Here is an 18,930-nt window from a genome sequence, read left to right on the forward strand (position 1 = left end):
TCGAAATAATAGCATTATCCTTCGTTATGCTTCAAGCCACTATTTTGTTTTTTAGTTTGATATTGTGTTTAGGGAAAAATTAATATTAATAATCATATATTTCATTTAGTGTGAATAATCCTATCTTTAGATTATTTTTCATTGATCCAACATTTCCTTTCATTTTGCTCCCAACATACACGTTTACTTGTAAACCTGTTACAACATATTTTGTCGATTGATTACTCTAATATGATGGTTGTTCGACAAATATTGATGTAGGCGAAAGGAAACTTAAACCTAGAGCTAAAAATTGCATTTTTATGATTTGTAGATTGGGTGCTAAGGGATAATAGGGTGTGATGTGAACAGATTAAAAATTGGATCATAAAATCCAACGACAATGTTAGAGTCCTAATTACTTGATGAAACTTAAGAAGGTAGCATTGGTATGCTTGATCTTGAACCCAAGACTTGAAATTTTGAAGGAATATGTCCGTAGACATTTCCGACAATTACTAAATATAAATATATAGGATATTTATGAAGATAATAAAGTTAATTATTATTAGTAATTATATTTGCTTGCTAGAGAATAAATATAATTGATGGGTCAATAATAATTGGACCACAACTAATATAATTAATCCTATAAGGTCTTACAAAAGAATCAATTGAACGATAAATGACTCGGGCCCATTAGGAGTATGGGCTTGCGATCCAATTAGGTTAACAAAAGAATCGGTTTCTTTTGACCTAGGTTACTAGTATTATATGAGGATATAATGCTAGTAGTGGAGAAGTGGGGATAATGGGATGATGGGTGTGAGTATTATAAATATGTTTATTTAAACTCTCACCATATACAATTCTCATACACAGTTATTGAAAAACCAGTAAAAGCAAGAGAAACAATACTCTTCCGTTCTAGCAAACGTTGGTATTCAATTGATTCTGGTAGACTGAATAGAGGATCAACGTTTGAGGCTCTCCATATTATCTTATCGCGTTAATTTCGTGGATTTCACGCTACAAAGGTAATATAGACTAATCCTTTTATATGATTCATATGTCTGATTATGTTTATGATCCTGAGATAGATGTTAGGGAAGTGTTTCCTGAAATTCCGCTTTAAGCATCTATCGAACCCAACAAATTTATCAACCAAACACATTTTAGTTAACCAATTTAATTGCAGTCACAAGTCGGGACTAAATATGAAATATAGTAAAATCAAAGTGATACAGTCATAAGTGAAGCAAAATCAAAGGTACAAAGGAAAAGGTTTTTGCCACCGTTTGAAAGGGCCAATTTCGTATTAAACCTGAGTTGTTTGAGCTGAAACAAGACATTCACCCGATGAAAGCAGTTCAAACAAAAGAAAGAACAATTGGCGTTCAATGAAAGACTACTGCAGCATGTCAAAACCAAAAAAATTGACTAATCCAAGTTCCATTAACAGAAGGCTTCATAGAGAATGCAAGGTCAAAGAGGAAGAATCACTTCTGAGCCTGAGAAACAAATTAAGATTCAATTCCTTAACTTCTAAAGCTTACACATAAAGCTGGAGCAGGCAAGCTGACTTATATGGAGGAATGGCAGAACTTAAGCTACTTAATTAGCCAACAAATTTAAAAGCTGGATCAGGCAAGCTGGATATGTAACGAAAGCATCATCTATAAATGTGAGGTAAAAGCCTACAACACCATCAAATACATAAGTTCTAAAATCTGTCACATCCTAATTTAGGTCGTGTTCAGCTTAGTCCACAGGAAACCATTACCTGAATGTCATGAACTATCAACAGATGTATCAGGGAGTTGTACAACTGCTAAGCTGTTCAATAAGATTAGCTACTTGTAGCTGTAGCCAATTCTCATCTGAAGTGTTTACTAGTTCGGCCTAGCCTATTTTCTTTAGATCAGAGGATCAAAAAGGGTTTTAAGAAATCCTAACACTGGCGGAAGCAGCCGCACATTTGCACCTATTTCTTTGTTTAAGTAGACGTAAAATATTTAGCAAGAAACACAGCTACAATGAGCATTATATATATGTGATCCCTCATTATTACTACAGGCTACTCTGTAGGATTGCTAAACTGGCACTAGAGAGGCAGGCTTCAGTGTGGTCTATCCTAAATTCCTAGACAAACCGAGCACCAATTCAGGGTGAAGGGTGAATGTTTAAACAACTTGATAAATAGGCGTTAGAAAGGCAGGTTTCACTGTGGCCTATCCAAAAATCCTATATAAACCAAACACCAATTCAAGGTCAAGGGTAAATGTTCAAACTAACTTTTGGGATTAAAGCTCTGTCATTTGTCATTGATATTGTTGTAGTTTAAGAGTTCTCTTTCTGAAACATCCAAAGAAGCTAATGAAAGACAGAAGATTCTTCTTTAGATAACAAGACTAAAAAACACTATCCATCTTTAAGGCAACATAGAACTGGTTGAAGCCATCAAACATGAGTTTCTTACGACACTCCTATAAATTAAAATTTCGAATACAAAAATGGATGAGGGGAAAAACAAATGCTTTCCAAGAAACAAACCTGACTATGATTTTGAAAATGAAATGGATTCAGGATACTATCATCTCCTTTTTCAATCAAAGCTTGAATCAGCACTCAACCAACACGAACAATGTCAAAACCTTAATTCAAGGCTGGTTGATAATATTTTATTATATTAACTGATCCGTCTTGTTAAGATTTATGTGATTCAAGCTTTGATAGGAAGATTTTGCTAATCAGCAGTAAGCACACCATTACCAGAAGAAATTATGTTTTCTACTGAAATAGGCATTCGCCTAAAATTCAAAATACAAATGTGCTGCTCATAATCACTTAAACAGATCAAAATCAGCTCTAAGTCGGACACTATCAAAAACACTCACCTGTATAATTTTATTGAAGTACATGGATAGTCAAAAAACGGAAAAGAGAAAATGTTGGAACATTCAAGGAATTACATAAAAACTACATGATTTAGCACTGACTATAGATGAGGAAGAAAATTCCTCAATTTCCTTCATACTTGGGATCAGCCATAACAAAATGGTAAGCAATTACCAGAACAAAGATAAAAACGCCTAGAAAATTGGCGAAGAATCCAAGATCTTGATCGTCAATCATCTGAAATTCATACATTCAACTTAATCGTTAGTAATTTATCCGAAAATTGAAGCAGGAAGATGTGTTCGGGAGAGAAACGTACCTCGGAAGCAGAAGAAAACAAAGGATAATTCGATGTAGTTTCGCCGGATCGGGAGGGTTTAAGGGGGCTGCCAAGACTTGAACTTCTATAGGGTTCCAACTTCGAACAATCCAACCTTCGCGGATCGTGAAAACAAAATAAAGTTTTTCCAATTTTTTCAATTATCAATAATACTCTTTGTTATTGAACGTTTTACGAGTTTCAACCGTAATCTTTTCTAATTTGTTTCATTTAAAATTGCCCAAAATTATTCACTTTTTCTTTTTATTCTAATTTTTTAATATTTTAAATTGAAAAATAATTAAAAAAAAGTTAATGGTTTTGGACGAAAAAATTAAAATAGATCATAATTGTAAGACGCTTAATAACATGAGGGTACCGTTCATAATTGAAAAAAACTAAGGAGTACCATTGATAATTTCTCTAATTTTTCCATTTTAGTAGAAAGGAATTTTAATTATTTTTTAAAGTATATATTAAAAATAAAATATATTCATGATGAACTTTGTTAGAGTACTTGGAGATATTGAGATTTGAAATTTGATTTAAAATGCATACAAAAAATAAAATGGACAAATAAAAAGAAATAAATAAAATATTTAATTGCCGATAAACTTTTGAGATTTGTAAAATTAAAGCATTTCATTTTAATTAAAAATTTAAACTTTTTTTTATCAAACCAAAGCATATATATATATATATATATATATATATATATATATATATATATATATATATATATTATTTTCACCAAGGAAATTTATAAAGTTACTCATATGTTCTTCTAAATTTGCGTTTTAATTATTTTATATAGGGGTGCTTGACAATTTATTTATTTATTTATTTATTTTACTTTTATTTACATTTTGTTTAGTCAAATAGTTGGAAAATATATAATAATATAATTTAGTTTCACCGAGAAATTTATGAGAGCACTCATTTGTCCCTTTTAAGTTTATGTTGTAATCATTTTATATGGGTGTTTGAAAAATTGTTTTTTGATTGTTTTTTGGTTGTTTTTTACTTTTTACATTTTGTTTAGTCACATAGTTGAAAAAAAAGGTTTGGTAAATGACTTTTAATTTAGCTAAAAAACTATTTTTTATACCAAAACACAAATTTGAGTTTTTAATTTCTAAAAATCTCAAACTACACGATTATTTTTACAAATAATTTTGATTTTGATTTTAACAATTTACTAGAATGAAAGTCAACTACTACTTAAATTATTATTAAATTGAACATATGACATCTCCCTCAAGAAAAGGATATAATGTTGACAAAAGAGATAGTTGCATAAACCAAGGCCATAATGTTAAGAAATTCACAATGTGAAAGGAAAAAAATGAGATAAGCATTGTGGGCTAAAAATGGTCCAGAGAAAGCAAGTTAATCTTTACAAGAAACAAAATTCTAAATCAGAATGTCAGATTGATATCTAACTTCTTACTCTCAACATACTTTCCCCAAACAATACTTTAAAATCCAACCCATAATTACAAATTAATATTACATATTTTGGAATTTTAAGTGTAATTTAAATTTTAATTGTGTTAATTTTTTTATAAGATTTGCTACCAATGTTAGCCGTGAATGCCGTTCATATTAAAACCTTTAATGTTGTTAGGTGTTCACTTAAAAGCAAAATTAATAATATTATCGGTTCATTAGAAAAAGTGTGTTTAACAATTAAATTGTTGTTGACTTTTATTTTTGACTTTTGTCTTTTAGTTTGTTCAAATAATAATAAAAATGTTAAATACATAGCTTTTAAAGTCATGTGATCAAATTTTTGAACAATTCATCTGAACTAAACAATTCTCATCCATACATTTGAATTGTGCATATGAATTGTGCATTAATATCTCAAAAAATTTTAAATCATTACAAGTTCTTGAAAAGGAGGATCTTAAGTGATGTAATCAATATCAACAATTCAACACTTACAACCATCTGCCAAACACAAATTATTATATGAGACGATCTCATCGAAAGATGTGCTTTCTATATATGGTTAAATAATCGATCTCATATATCTACTGGGGGAAAATCTGAATACGTGCGTTTCTCCTTGCCCACTCCTTGGAGGGGGCACGAGTATGATTTGTCCTCTATCCTTGTCTTCAGACCCTGTCTTGTGCGGGATATTGGATTCTAACTATAATTACGAGCAGAGTCATTCCTAATCATAGGCAAGGTAGACATTTGCCTAGAGTATAGAGTTAGAAAGAGCCCTAAAATTAGAAAATGTTAGTTAATGAAGTAGACACTTAAAAATTTGTAATTTATGGATAGTTCTTATATAATTTAAGAATTATATGTCACATTTACATTTTTAGTGCTAATTATAATATATAGGGTCTGTATTTGTTATTTTTTCAAATACCCATTTAAATTTAGATTCAACCTTTATAAAGAAGGCTTATCTTTTTTAGTTTTCGTTAGAGCTCAGATAATGTGAGGAACGACACTGACTACGAGACTAATACATCTACGTGGAGGTATTGTAGGAATACTAATGTTTGGACATTCCAAGGATAGAACACAGCAGTAGGAAATCAATGGGGATTTCCATTGCTTCTATTTTTTGAATGTTGAGTCAAAACAAAAACAGAAACAGTAACAGAATATGCCATTTTCTGGTTCGCCTTCTTCGCAGACATTCTTAGATACCCCATTCCCCAATCTTAATTTTTTTTTATATTTCTTTTTTTTTTCCCCTTTAATTTAAGCATCACAGAATACCAATTACCAACCATACCGACCTTCTTTTTCCGTCCACCATTTTTGTCTTCATTTATTTCTATCCACAATTCACAATCCACATGCTTCTTTTTCTCTCTAGTTTCGTCTTCAGGTAATCAATCCTTTTCTTTTTTTTTTTTGAATTTTTGAAATTAGTCGTTGCAACATTTTTTTTCTTATTGATTGATTTACCATTTCGTATCGGAAATTGCAGTTTTTCTAATTTATTTTGAGGTATAACTTGTCTATGATTCTGGGTTTTTGCTATTTTATTGCTTTATGCGTAAAATTGGCTAGAACCCTAATGTTTAATTTCTATTCTCATTCTGGGTTATGCAATTTGCGTTTTTTTTTTACCTTAAATTGTGTTCAATATAGGTGTGATTGTTTTGTGAATGGGAACTACATCCATGTTGATAAGCTTATTGGTAACGAGTTTTTATTGCCTTTGCATTTTCTAGGATTCTTGACCTGACCCAATCCAAGTTGTAAACGGGAAAAACTTCCTCCAAATTTGTACCGGAGTATGAGTTACCATAATTCATAAGCATAGATAACAAAAATTCTTCAATTATTTTTTATTTAATAGAAGTATGAACTTATTGACCCACTGATGAGTTTAATACATCAATTATTAACTGTGAAGCTTGACTTCCTAGATGCTTTAGAATTGAAGTTTTAAGTGTTTGGCAAATGAGAATGAGAATTGTGGAATTTTAACTGAGGCTTGATATGAGACTTTGGGGCTAAAAAATAATCATAACTTTGGGTTAAAGTCTCAACCTTTAATATTTGCTCCTAAGAAGTTGAATTCTTAACGAATTCCCAATTTTGGATTTGATCCTATGAGGAGTGCTTTTGTGGTATCAATGAAAGTCATTTATAAGTTTTTATGTGCAAGAGTCTCATGTATAGTAATTAGCTATACGCCATTTCTTGTAAAATAATAGTGTCAAAGTCGCACGAAATCCTTTGACACCAACGAGCTCCATTTTATTAGTCAACAGCATTCCATTGCCCCAACTCCCATCAAGTGATTCTCGCCTAGGGTGGGATTTGAGGTGTCGGAACTCGGAACTTTACCCTTGCTGGTGATATCACTTGATACTAAACCAACTTGTCATTTTGAATTTGTTAGTTGTGTTGAAGCACGTCGTTCAAGTTGATGACTCAGATTTTTTTATCAATTAGTGATTGTCTCTTGCCTGATCCTGATGTATAACTATCTCAATTGTGCTTAACCCCTCACCTTTAATTTTGTTGAAAGTTTAAAGATAGAATCTAAATCGTAAAATATACTAGCTATGATCTTTACATTTTTTAAATGTCTTTCTTGATTTGGAGCCCAAAATGAAGTGGTAAAGTGTACACGCATGTCTAAATGTCAAGCATCAAGGATCTGACACGTTTACTAAGGTGAAATGTAGAGTCTTGTAACATACAACTAAAATAAAAAATTTCATAAGTTAAGGGGATTGGAGCATGTCATCGTAACATACCAACTTTTTCTTGCTTTGTAGCGCTACGCTGTTGTGGCCAATTCGTTAAAATCAGTTTAAATGTTTCGAAACTAAAAACAGAATATGAAGCCAGTAAAAGTAGTTTCCTTTTTTTTTTTTTAACATGTTCACAATAACTGGTTAGTTTTAAATTCATCATACAACCTAATTAATCAAACATAAACTTTAAAATCAAAGTTAAAATGATAGTTATGCCCTTACAAAATCACCTTCTTTTTAAGCAAATAACAAAATCTGAAAGTAATGGTCATGTTTTTTCTTGGCTATTGCTGAAAATTGTGGTCAATTGTTTGAAATGGTAAGTAGTGTGTATTGATATCATTTAGCATCTGGTCAAGTGATAGTTATGGTTGTTTGTTGCTCAATACTCTTTCTTTCTCGCTTTTACCTGGTTTACTTTTGATTTCTAGCTTAAACCTTCATCCTTTTTGTCAAGTTCCAAGTTCATTTTTTAGCTGCGCGCTAGAGTGTCTGGATTTATATTCCTCCTTTTGATATTCTGATTATCTTCTATACCATCTTTTTCTTGCAGAATTTTATTTGATGTTTAAATTGGTTATCAGTGACATTCGTTTGACAAAACTGAATTCGCTCTACACACTGGAGCTGGTTCCATATTGAGGAATGGGCTCTAACAGGTCGGCGGTTGGTTTACTGGATACAATTAAAATGGAAAGCTTCAGGACTATACTTCCTCATACTTATCCTTATCCACATGAGCATTCCCGCCATGCTATCACTGCAGTTGTTCTGGGATGCCTTTTTTTCATATCATTTGATAATATGAATACCTTCATACAAGGGTTAGACAGTAACATAAAGTGGTGGTCTATGTATTTCTGTCTGTTTGGATTCTTCTATTTTTTCTCATCGCCATTTATTGGAAAGACAATTAAGCCAAGTTATTCGAATTTTAGTAAGTGGTGAGTACTATGTACATTCTGTAAATGTATCTTACAAATATTTGATGTATAACTGTCCACAATTAACTTGTAGACCTTGGGCTGATTATTTAGGTATATTGGCTGGATTTTAGTGGCTGCTGTATACCATCTCCCAAGTTTTCAATCAATGGGAGTTGATCTCAGGATGAACCTCTCTTTATTCATAACAATCTATATATCATCCATATTGTTTCTTCTTGTTTTTCATCTGGTTTTTTATTTCCTTTGGTTTTTTGGTCTTGTTGCCCGTGTGGCTGGCAAAAGGCCTGAGATATGGACCATTCTTCAAAATTGTGCTGTAAGTTTGGCAGACTCCTTGAGTACTTTTTATACATTTGCCATTTTTTGCTTCATTTTATGGTATTAATTCATTCAATTTTGTGCTTTGTAGGTAATTAGTGTTGCCTGCTGTGTATTCTATAGTCACTGTGGAAATCGAGCCATTGTGAAAGAGAGAAAGAACTCTAGTTGGTTCTCCTTTTTGAAGAAGGAGGAGAGGAACACATGGCTTGCAAAGTTTTTGCAAATGAACGAATTGAAAGACCAAGTGTGCTCTTCTTGGTTTGCTCCTGTTGGTTCCGCAAGTGATTATCCTTTATTGTCAAAGTGGGTGATTTATGGTGAGGTATGTGAACATAGTTCGTTTTTGTTAAATTTTCTTATATCATACAACGGTTGTTGGCTTATTTTTTTTCCAATTGTAGCTAGCATGCAGTGGCACATGTGCAGAATCACCGGATGAAATTTCCCCTATATATTCCTTGTGGGCCACCTTTATAGGCCTCTACATAGCTAATTATGTAGTTGAAAGGTCAACTGGGTGAGTAAATACTTCACTATTCCCAATGAGTTACAATTTTGTTGAAGATATTGAAGCCTTAGAAATGTGTTATTTCGGCTGCGAAAAATGGAGGATCTTGATGTAGATTCCATAATTATATTTTGTTTGATATTCAATGATTTCTCAATTTCCAGTCTTAATGTGCCTCTATTTCATTAATTTTGCTCAACAGATGGGCTCTTACTCACCCTTTGTCGGTTAAAGAATATGAGAAATTGAAGAAGAAGCAGATGAAGCCTGAGTTCCTTGATATGGTCCCTTGGTATTCAGGGTATAAGTCATCACCTTCTTTTTCGTTTAGTTTACTGAACACCCTCGTGTCCTTCTGTTTGGTTGGAGAGGGTTTGGTGAATATTTTTCCTGACAGAATGGGCTTTCATTGAAATTGATTTTGAACACCCTGTTGTATTTCAGGACGTCAGCCGATTTATTTAAAACTGTTTTTGACCTTTTGGTGTCTGTGACCGTGTTCCTTGGGCGCTTTGACATGCGTATGATGCAGGTAAATATTTTAAGTTTATGACCCAAAATTGGTCCTTTTCCTCAACTTACATTGCTGTTTAATACATTTTTGCGCATGACCAAACCAGTTTTTGGTTTTTATTTTAAAAATCCGCTCTCCCTTATGCCTCACATGACCCACCAATCTTATTAGTTCCAACTTGGTCTCTTTAACTACTATAAATCTACAGTGTGTCTTGAAAATAATAATGGCTGTTCAAAGAAAAGAGGAAAGAGAGAGACAGGGCTAGCTTTGTCTTACTTTCAACTACTCATGCATTGCTTATATGTAATTGCATATGACACGTGCGCGATGAGTCTTAATAACACATTTATGCACTACTACTCTTGTTAAATTTTTCTATGGAGTGCTTTCCAAACTCTTTGTTTTGCAAGGCTTTTGAGTTTTCTGTTATTCTTTCTGCTAAACTTTTTGATTCTAATGATCCCCTACTGTAAACTAGCTATTTGTTTTTGGCCAGAACTGTTCTTCGTATCCTTTCCACTCTGACTTTGACTTGAACAAGATGATGATCCTTTAGTGGAATTTTGCAGATCATCTGTATTGTATGTGATTGCTTATGATATATGACTTGTAATTTTTAAATTTATGCATTTCTCTCTTTTACAATTTTCCTGAGTGCTTTCGAAACTCCTTGTAAGGCTTTCGAATTCACAAATGTAACAATATATGCCCCAACACTTAACACGTACATGCAATGATGTAAATCATCCCCTTTACTTTTAATTGGACCCGTAACTTATTCCCATTGTGCAATTAACCACTGATATAAATTTTGGGCTAAATATATTACAAACTGGTCCATCTTATCCGATTATAATAGTGACAAAAAAATTATTTCTTTACATTTAAAAAGTTGAACTTAGTATGATGGATTTATAAATGTTTGTATTTGATTTATATAGATATAGATAGTGCTTCTCATATCTTTCTTTTCCTCTTTATTTGTAAGTTTATATAAGCCTTCTCTTTATTCTTGCTAAACTTCTAGTTTATTGAAGAACCCATGTACATATGTTTTTCTATCAAAAAACTCCAGTTTTATTTTTCTTAAATATATATCAAATTGTGAATTCAAGTATGCAATTTTCTTTGTTTTATAATGACCACTTCACCACTCTTAACTGAAATATTTATTAGTTTGTGCAATTTCCTTCCAAGTCTTCTTGCTTAAGTTTAATTCATCTAAGGTACAAAGAAGGGGTTCATTTCTTGAATAATCTCTAAAGGGAACTAATATCTTGTTCTCTTAGTCTATTCCTTGGAGATTTTTAGTTTCTACATTTCTGAAACTGGATGACCATATGAGAGTTGATAACAACAATGCGAAAACCTTAATCCCAAAAGATTATGGTCGAATACATGAACCAATAAAATAAGTCCTAGTGTTGAGTCTTATGTTTGAATATTGTTATTGTTTTTGACTATCTAGCATTTGAAGCATGATTAGCATAGTATTTTACTACTAATTTCTGTAAACAATATTTTTATTCTCTACTCATACTTGTTTCTTCAACACGAACCAAATCCTGACCTTCATTATGCATTACTTGTTGACTTTTTTTAGTTTATATAACTGATCCCATATTTCAGGATTGATGCTTTTGGCATTATTGTTGTTGCTACTAAGTTCGGAAGAATATGAATTTTGGCCGAAAACAATCCTCTGCGTAATGTGAAGCTCTAATTTGCTGAAGATTATGTTTTATTTGGCTTATTTTCTTATTGGGTTGTATTTTCTTGTTCAACCCTTCCATGCCTTTTTCAATATGGGAAAACTTTTCGTACCAAAACACCTCTTCGTTCTTTTGTTCTGGTCCCAGCCACTTCCACATTTTGATGTTGAGTAAATCTTGTATGAGATCGTTTGAGCCCAAATTCAAAAATGAGCATTTTAATATCCAAAAGTAATGTTATGAATAATTTAGTTGGACTTTTTAGCCCAATTTGGAATTTTCTTACAGTAAGACCGTCTTAAATGAGAATTTGTCTGAGAATTACTAAGATGCACCCATATCTCTCTAGGTGGCCCCATTTAATTTGATTTTGTCCCCCACTTACATTTCTTTCTTCGAAATGTATGTAGCAAATAAGGACAAAAGAAAATAAACTAAGGAAATGTATCCTAATATGATTTGTTTTAATATGCAATAATAAGCAAAAAAGTTCACGTTCATAGTGTAGATACGTTTCTAATTTTTTACTAGGCAATATTTAAGCAAATAAAATGGTGTCCTGTGAAATTTAATTTTTTGAGATATGTTATTTCAATGTAACATTATTTTTGATTCATTTACTTCCCGTTTTTTCTTTTTTAATGGGAATTATCTCTTATTAAATTGCAAATTTCACTCAATTTATTAAGAGGTTGATGCATTTGTCATAAAATGATTACTCCACTGACCTTATGGGTTTGTTCCTAAACCCTGATAATGACAGTTTCTCATTTAGTATGTCACTATTAGAGGCAAACTCATGAAAACAGAGGGAATATTGATTAATTGGTAGTAGAATGAAAAATCCTGATTACAATTGACAAGGAATCTTAAATATGGTTGTCACACAGGACAAAGGTCAGAAGGTTCTAAGATGAACTTGTCTGAAAATAACAAATTGACTTGTTATTTGAAGTGAAAAGTTATTGGTTGTTGCTGTCGCTGCCTGTGCTTATGTTTAACGCTGGTTTTCAATATTAGGCCGCAATGAACACATTTCAAGACACAGAGAAAGGGGATCCTCTCTATGATCATTTTAAGGAAAAGGATGAGTTTTGGTTTGACTTCATGGCAGATACTGGTGATGGGGGGAACTCATCATATACTGTTGCACGATTACTTGCTCAACCTAAACTTCTTCTGAAAGATGGTGACATTGTGAAAACTCTTCCCCGTGGAAACTTATTGCTTATTGGAGGAGATCTCGCGTAAGTTCACATATGTTTATTAGTGTTTTGTGCTCATGTAATAATCTATAGTCATGCTAAATTGGCTATGTATATGCAATTACTCATATGCCAAGTGATTCCCACTTAAAAGAGGGGTTTGGAGTATTATGTATGAAATCTTACCTTTGTAATAACAAGAAGGTTGTTTTCAATTATCTCATTGTCTATGTGCATGCCATTATTTAATTACTCCCTCCAATTTTATTTGTTCTTCCCATTTTGAATACGAGAAGGAATCAAGGAGAGCAATAATGAGAGATAAGATATTAATTATTGATTGAAATAATTAATAATTATTGTTACGTAAAATCATAGAAAATAATAAAGGGTTTTGGTAAAAACTGAAAAAAGAGGAGTTATAATGAGGTAGGGTACCACTAATAGGATAAAATCAAGTAAACATTGGAGGTTAAAAACGTAAATATGTGATGCTCTTACAGTAATATGTGTTAAGGTAAATAATTATTTTTGTCCAAAAAGACCAAAGAGTACTTCACTATAGTATCATTCTACTTCAATATGTTTAATCTATTTTGTTGTAGAGTTAGATTGGTCTGTTTGATGAAATTTTTGTGGAGCAGTTGGGACCTTGTCTTGTTTAACCAAGCATCTTAGATTATTAAACTCCTTTAGGTATTTTTTGTTTGGATCCTCACGCTTGTAGCCTTTTCCTTACTTTAGCCTCTTGCAAACCAAACTGTGGCAGTGGTAGTTGTTTAAAACGGTTGGCTAGATGCTGAATACAATTTACATTCAGTCTGCATATTTTTGATACTAAATTTCCTTTTAATTTTGACCACTGGTAAAATATCTTTCTTAGGAAGATCGACATATGAATTTTCTGCACTTTTCCACCACCATTGGGAAGTTTGATATATTAATAGCTTAATTTTACAGATATCCTAATCCATCTGAATTCACGTACGAGAGGCGCTTCTTTCGACCCTTTGAATATGCACTCCAGCCTCCTTCTTGGTATAAAGAAGAGCTTATCGCGGTTAAAAAGCCAGAGCTGCCCAGTGGTGTGCCTGATTTGAAGCATTATGATGGACCGCAATGTTTTATCATTCCTGGAAATCATGGTTTGTTCTGATGGCTGTTGGGAGCGACTTTTCTATTTTGATAGAGCTCTCATAAATAGCTTATATTTTCCAAAGAAAACTTGGAATGATTTTTCTAGATTTCAAATACTTTTGTGGGGACGATGTCATTCCTAGTTTTCTTACCATCCAGATGTTTACCTGATTAGTTTTCAAGATAGCTAGGTAATACTTTCCAGTTCTTCTATTACAGACTGGTTTGATGGATTAAACACTTTCATGAGATACATATGCCATAAGAGTTGGTTTGGTGGATGGTTGATGCCTCAGAAAAAGAGTTACTTTGCGTTGCAGCTTCCTAAAGGATGGTGGGTATTTGGTCTTGATCTAGCACTTCATGGCGATATTGATGTTTATCAGTTCAAGTTTTTTTCAGAGCTAATTAAGGACAAGGTACTTAACTGTTATTTGGTAATTGTTTTACGTTTTCAGTATCGTCTTTTGAATTGGAAAGTTTACCTAAACTTAATGTGCATTAGGCGTAACTCATCATATTAAAAATTGAAGTTTCTACAACTCAGCGGTTATTCAAGGAGTTTGAGTCATTATTAATGAGATTTTCAACAGGATATTTTACTTGACTTTTTAAATATGAAGAAAACTGTTAATAATAGTACAGGGTCGTCTGTGAGTGCCCTAGGCTGTGCTATGTCAATGGTTTAGTACTTTAGTTTGATATTAATAGTGGGAGAGATATTGATTAAATTTAGATAGTGGGAGAGATATTGATACAAGGGTTTTAATTTGATTGAAGCTGTACTCATTGATCACTTAAAATAAGAGGTTGTAACCTGTAAGATAGTTAAATTAGGTCACTTACCAACTTAGTAAACTAAGCTTGAAACAGGGTTCACTTGCTTGCTTGGGATTGTTTTCACCCCTTATTAAACTTAAAGGTTGTATTTGAGGCACTCTCAATCTCAAAAGAAAATTTTCCTTGGCTGCAACTCATTTCGATATGTCCAATAAACTTTAATTTCCTTCGGTTGTTAACATGTCTTCATATTACTATATAAATTAACAATTGTCATTTGGAGACTACCTATAAATCAACTATGTTCTTTTTTTGTTTCTTTAATTATGATAATACTCAATCCGTCTTGAGTTTTTGTTTGATTGTTGTTTGTCCTTCCTCTTTCAATTAATTTAGGTAGGAGATAGTGACTCTGTAATTATAATGACTCATGAACCAAATTGGCTTTTGGACTGGTATTGGAACCATTCTTCTGGAAAGAATGTGGCACACCTGATCCGTGACCATTTGAAGGGAAGGTGCAAGCTTCGTATGGCTGGTGATTTGCATCATTATATGAGACATTCTTATGTCCCATCTGACAAACCTATTTATGTTCACCATCTACTTGTAAATGGTTGTGGTGGGGCTTTTTTGCACCCCACTCACATCTTCAGTAATTTTAGGAAATTTTATGGAACCCCATATGAGATGAAGGCTGCATATCCTTCGTGTGAAGATTCTAGCAAGGTAGGACAAGAAACCGGTAATTCTCTTCTTTTTTTTTTCCTCTTGTTTTTACTCATAATTCCTCTCAAGTCTTAAGTGGTGTGCTTTTAACACTTTGACAGATAGCTTTAGGAAATATACTGAAATTCAGGAAGAAGAACTGGCAATTTGACTTTATTGGTGGAATCATCTATTTTGTTCTAGCCTTTTCAATGTTTCCACAGGTAACTATGAACTATTACCCTTGTTTAGCGTGCTTATGAATGGAAGTTTTGGATATGATTTTGCTGCGATATTGTGCTCATTTTACTATTTAGTCTAAATATCTTATTGGATCCTGATTTCCTTCAAACTTAGAAGCTACATTGTTTCCTTATTGCTAAAACTTGTGGTTAGTTGTATTATTCAGGCTTGATTCTGATGACTGTATTATTCTTATTTAGTGTCAGCTTAATCATATCTTGCGAGAAGATTCATTTTCTGGTCATTTGCGAAGTTTCTTTACCATGGTCTTGAATTGTTTATCGTACGTGCTGGAACACTCTTACGTGTCTTTTTTAGGGACACTGCTGTTGTTGATAACTGCAATATCTTTTGTCCCACCAAAATTCTCACGTAAGAGGCGGGTAGTCATAGGAATCCTACATGTATCAGCACATGTTTCTGCTGCTCTGGTCTTAATGTTGCTGTTGGAGCTGGGTGTTGAGATGTGTATCCGGCATAAGCTTCTAGCCACATCTGGTAGGGTTCATCATCTACTGCTCCTAAATCTTTAATTAATTGAATCTGTTTCTACATACTTTATTTTAACGAACTCTGCATCACTGATGAATTATAAATATGTTTAGAGTAGCGATCCTTTTTTTCAGCTTTGAATCACTAAATAACCTTGTGGTTGATATGCTGTAAATGGCACTGCTGTTTTTGTTTAGTTAGATTATGCCTGGTTATGTTTAATGTGTAAAATTCTCTATTTCAGGCTATCACACTTTATACGAGTGGTACAGACAAATGGAGAGAGAGCACTTTCCTGATCCGACTGGCCTTAGAGCGCGTATTGAGCAATGGACCTTTGGTCTTTATCCAGCATGCATTAAATATTTGATGTTTGCCTTTGATATTCCCGAGGTACATTACTTAAAACTGGAGGTGTTCATTTGGGTCATCGGGTTGATTTCGGGTTAGATGTTTCGAGTCGGTTTAAAATCAAATTTTTTAAAGTGGGGTTAAATAAGGTTCGGTTATAAGGTCGGGTTATCGGGTCTGTTTTGAACGCCTCTACTTATAACTGTTAAATATGAATGGCTCCTTTATTTTATAAGTTTATTTGAGTAGCTCACCTAAATTCTTAGAAAATGTAGGTAATGGCTGTCACGAGGAGCAACATTTGCAAGAACGGGATACAGTCGCTGTCTAGAGTTTATGCTGCAGTGTACTATGCCTCTGTTTTCCTGTATTATTGGGTGTTCTCAACCCCAGTTGTGTCTTTGATATTTGGGAGTTATTTGTATGTTTGCATCAATTGGCTTCACATTCATTTTGATGAAGCGTTTTCCTCTTTGCGTATTGCAAACTACAAGTCGTTTACTCGTTTTCACATCAACAGTAATGGTGACTTGGAAGTCTTTACTCTAGCCGTTGATAAGGTACGCAACTTTTTTCCAGTGATTATGGAACTTGAATTTTGTTTGACCGGGGATTGGGGAGGGGAAGACTACCATGCCTTCCATGCAGCGATCTCTTCTTGGAATTACATTGTTATAGGCCGCCATGACTTTCTATTTTCAGAATTTTGATTCTCTTGCTTGTGCATTGCTCCAAGTTTGTTACATACTCCCTCAGTCATCTGAGTTTGCTACAATTTCTATTTTTGTCCATCATACTTAATTTGTTACATTTCTTTTCATGGAAAAGATTTTCACCACTTTTTTTGATTCTCATATACACATTTTGTTCCTTACTTTTGATATCATCCACACAATTCAAGGTTTTTTTTAATCTTTTTCTTATATCAACACAACTAGTCTTATATACTTGTGTTTGTCCCCTTGGTAGCAAACTCAAGGGGACAAATGAGTATAGTCTAGCTATTTCACTTTCACTGCTTAAGTATGCAAACTCAGTTTCTTGTATTGGAGGCTCACTTTTTTTTTCTTTTTTTTTTTCCTATATGATATATCTTGTGCCCATCCCAAATCGGTAGCAAACTTGGTATCTTGTATTGGAGGCTCATTTTTATTTCCTATATAGTATTTCTTGTCCTTTTTAATTTTTAGCTTATCCAAATACAGAGGGACAATACCGAGGAATCCTGTATTTTTGCAGGTTGCAAAGAAATGGAAGTTAGATCCAAAATGGGACAGGGAACCAAAACAACCCGAGGAATTAAGTTATCATAGGAAACACCCCAGCAAATGGACTGCTGCTACAAAGCACCAGGATCCGTTGTCCACTGTTCGAATCGTAGACCAATTTGTAATCCAGAAGACTGAAACTGCCGACTTGCTCAACAATGGACCACTACGAAGGACTGAAACTGCTGATATTGTCAACGGACCACTTCAGACTTCTGTGCTGACTTCTTTAGGACTTTGGTAATGACATATGTAGATTTTATACTAAGAAACAAAGTGTAGAACTACTTACAGGTACAAAGTTAGGAGTCGGGGGGGGAAGATGTCGGAAAATAGGAAATTCTCTCCCTGCTCTTTTTCTGTATATATGTTTCGTAGAGCAATGAAATCGCTAGTTTTCACGATATGCTAACTGCTCTTACACAATTACATGGAGCGTAACGTGTTCAGGATGCTACAGAAATCTATCAAGAAGCTGCTTATAATTGTTTTCCCATTTGGTTGGGTCCACAGACTTCACTAAGATTTAATGTTTATTGTTGATTTAAGCACTATGTCTATTTTGCTTTAAGATTGCTATTGATAGTGATATTTTCCCCTTATGATATATCCTTAGTCAGTAACAATTTCAAAGGGACAAAGGTAGTATACAGTTTCGATTTAAGGCTATATCCTCTGATCTCATACATTTACATAAAATTTCGTGTTTTGGATTGTATGTTGTAGCTATCTTAATAAATGTAGCCCAAGTTTTAAAAGATTTTGTTCATATCTTCATACTTATTGAAGTAGTGTTTCTGAGTAGACATGAAACGGATTAAGCTGGTTTAAATCATGTTGACATGATAAACGCAGATTAGTTTAGAATTTTGATTTTCAGCCCGATTGATGATTTGATACAAATTTGATTTTCATAATTTATATGAAAATTAATTTTCGTGAACGATAAGAAGAATCTCTTACAAGCAAAAGAAGGAAAGAAAATATAGCAATCAATTAGTGATAATAAATTAACTGAATAAGTTGATTAGGATTATGAGGCGCCACATAATAATAAGAGCATGTGATAAGACAATATTTAACAAAGCTCTTTAGAAGATGCTAAATATGTAGCCAAAAAAATAGTATCGCTTAATCCATATTTTTGCATATAATATATAATATTCACACAATCTAATATTATTTGAGATTTTCACAAAAGCTGATGAATTTAAGCTTTATTAGAAATATTATTATTAATATTGTAGAAGATTATTTAGGAGGATAATTTCGGAAAATATTTGCTATAGCTCTTATAGGCT

The 18,930-nt window shown here is 33.0% G+C and overlaps 2 protein-coding genes across 2 annotated transcripts; one reads left to right on the forward strand and one right to left on the reverse strand.

Annotated features, from left to right (window-relative positions):
- Positions 1–2,747: 2,747 nt before the first annotated feature.
- On the reverse strand, positions 2,748–3,357 carry LOC130810020 (dolichyl-diphosphooligosaccharide--protein glycosyltransferase subunit 4A). The gene is made up of 2 exons (XM_057675927.1): positions 3,197–3,357; positions 2,748–3,114 (listed from the first exon to the last, which is right to left on the reverse strand). The coding sequence occupies exon 2, from the start codon at positions 3,112–3,114 to the stop codon at positions 3,001–3,003; it is 114 nt and encodes a 37-aa protein (XP_057531910.1). The 5' UTR covers positions 3,197–3,357; the 3' UTR covers positions 2,748–3,000.
- A 2,301-nt stretch (positions 3,358–5,658) lies between these two features.
- On the forward strand, positions 5,659–18,231 carry LOC130810021 (uncharacterized). Its single transcript, XM_057675928.1, has 16 exons — positions 5,659–6,053; positions 7,994–8,384; positions 8,478–8,703; positions 8,797–9,030; positions 9,110–9,225; positions 9,419–9,517; positions 9,661–9,748; positions 12,466–12,692; positions 13,611–13,795; positions 14,007–14,206; positions 14,964–15,296; positions 15,398–15,499; positions 15,719–16,016; positions 16,255–16,403; positions 16,637–16,921; positions 17,601–18,231. The coding sequence occupies exons 2-16, from the start codon at positions 8,086–8,088 to the stop codon at positions 17,871–17,873; spliced, it is 3,114 nt and encodes a 1,037-aa protein (XP_057531911.1). The 5' UTR covers positions 5,659–6,053; positions 7,994–8,085; the 3' UTR covers positions 17,874–18,231.
- The last annotated feature ends 699 nt before the right edge of the window (positions 18,232–18,930 follow it).

This window comes from Amaranthus tricolor, chromosome 4, assembly GCF_026212465.1.
Source record: "Amaranthus tricolor cultivar Red isolate AtriRed21 chromosome 4, ASM2621246v1, whole genome shotgun sequence".
Taxonomy (NCBI): Eukaryota; Viridiplantae; Streptophyta; class Magnoliopsida; order Caryophyllales; family Amaranthaceae; genus Amaranthus; species Amaranthus tricolor.

Coding starts and splice junctions, on each gene's coding strand:
- LOC130810021 (XM_057675928.1), top strand. CDS start 8,086: ATGGGCTCTAACAGGTCGGCGGTTGGTTTACTGGATACAATTAAAATG. Junction 8,704..8,796: donor CCATTCTTCAAAATTGTGCT/GTAAGTTTGGCA, acceptor TGTGCTTTGTAG/GTAATTAGTGTTGCCTGCTG. Junction 9,518..9,660: donor ATGGTCCCTTGGTATTCAGG/GTATAAGTCATC, acceptor GTTGTATTTCAG/GACGTCAGCCGATTTATTTA.
- LOC130810020 (XM_057675927.1), bottom strand. CDS start 3,114: ATGATTGACGATCAAGATCTTGGATTCTTCGCCAATTTTCTAGGCGTT.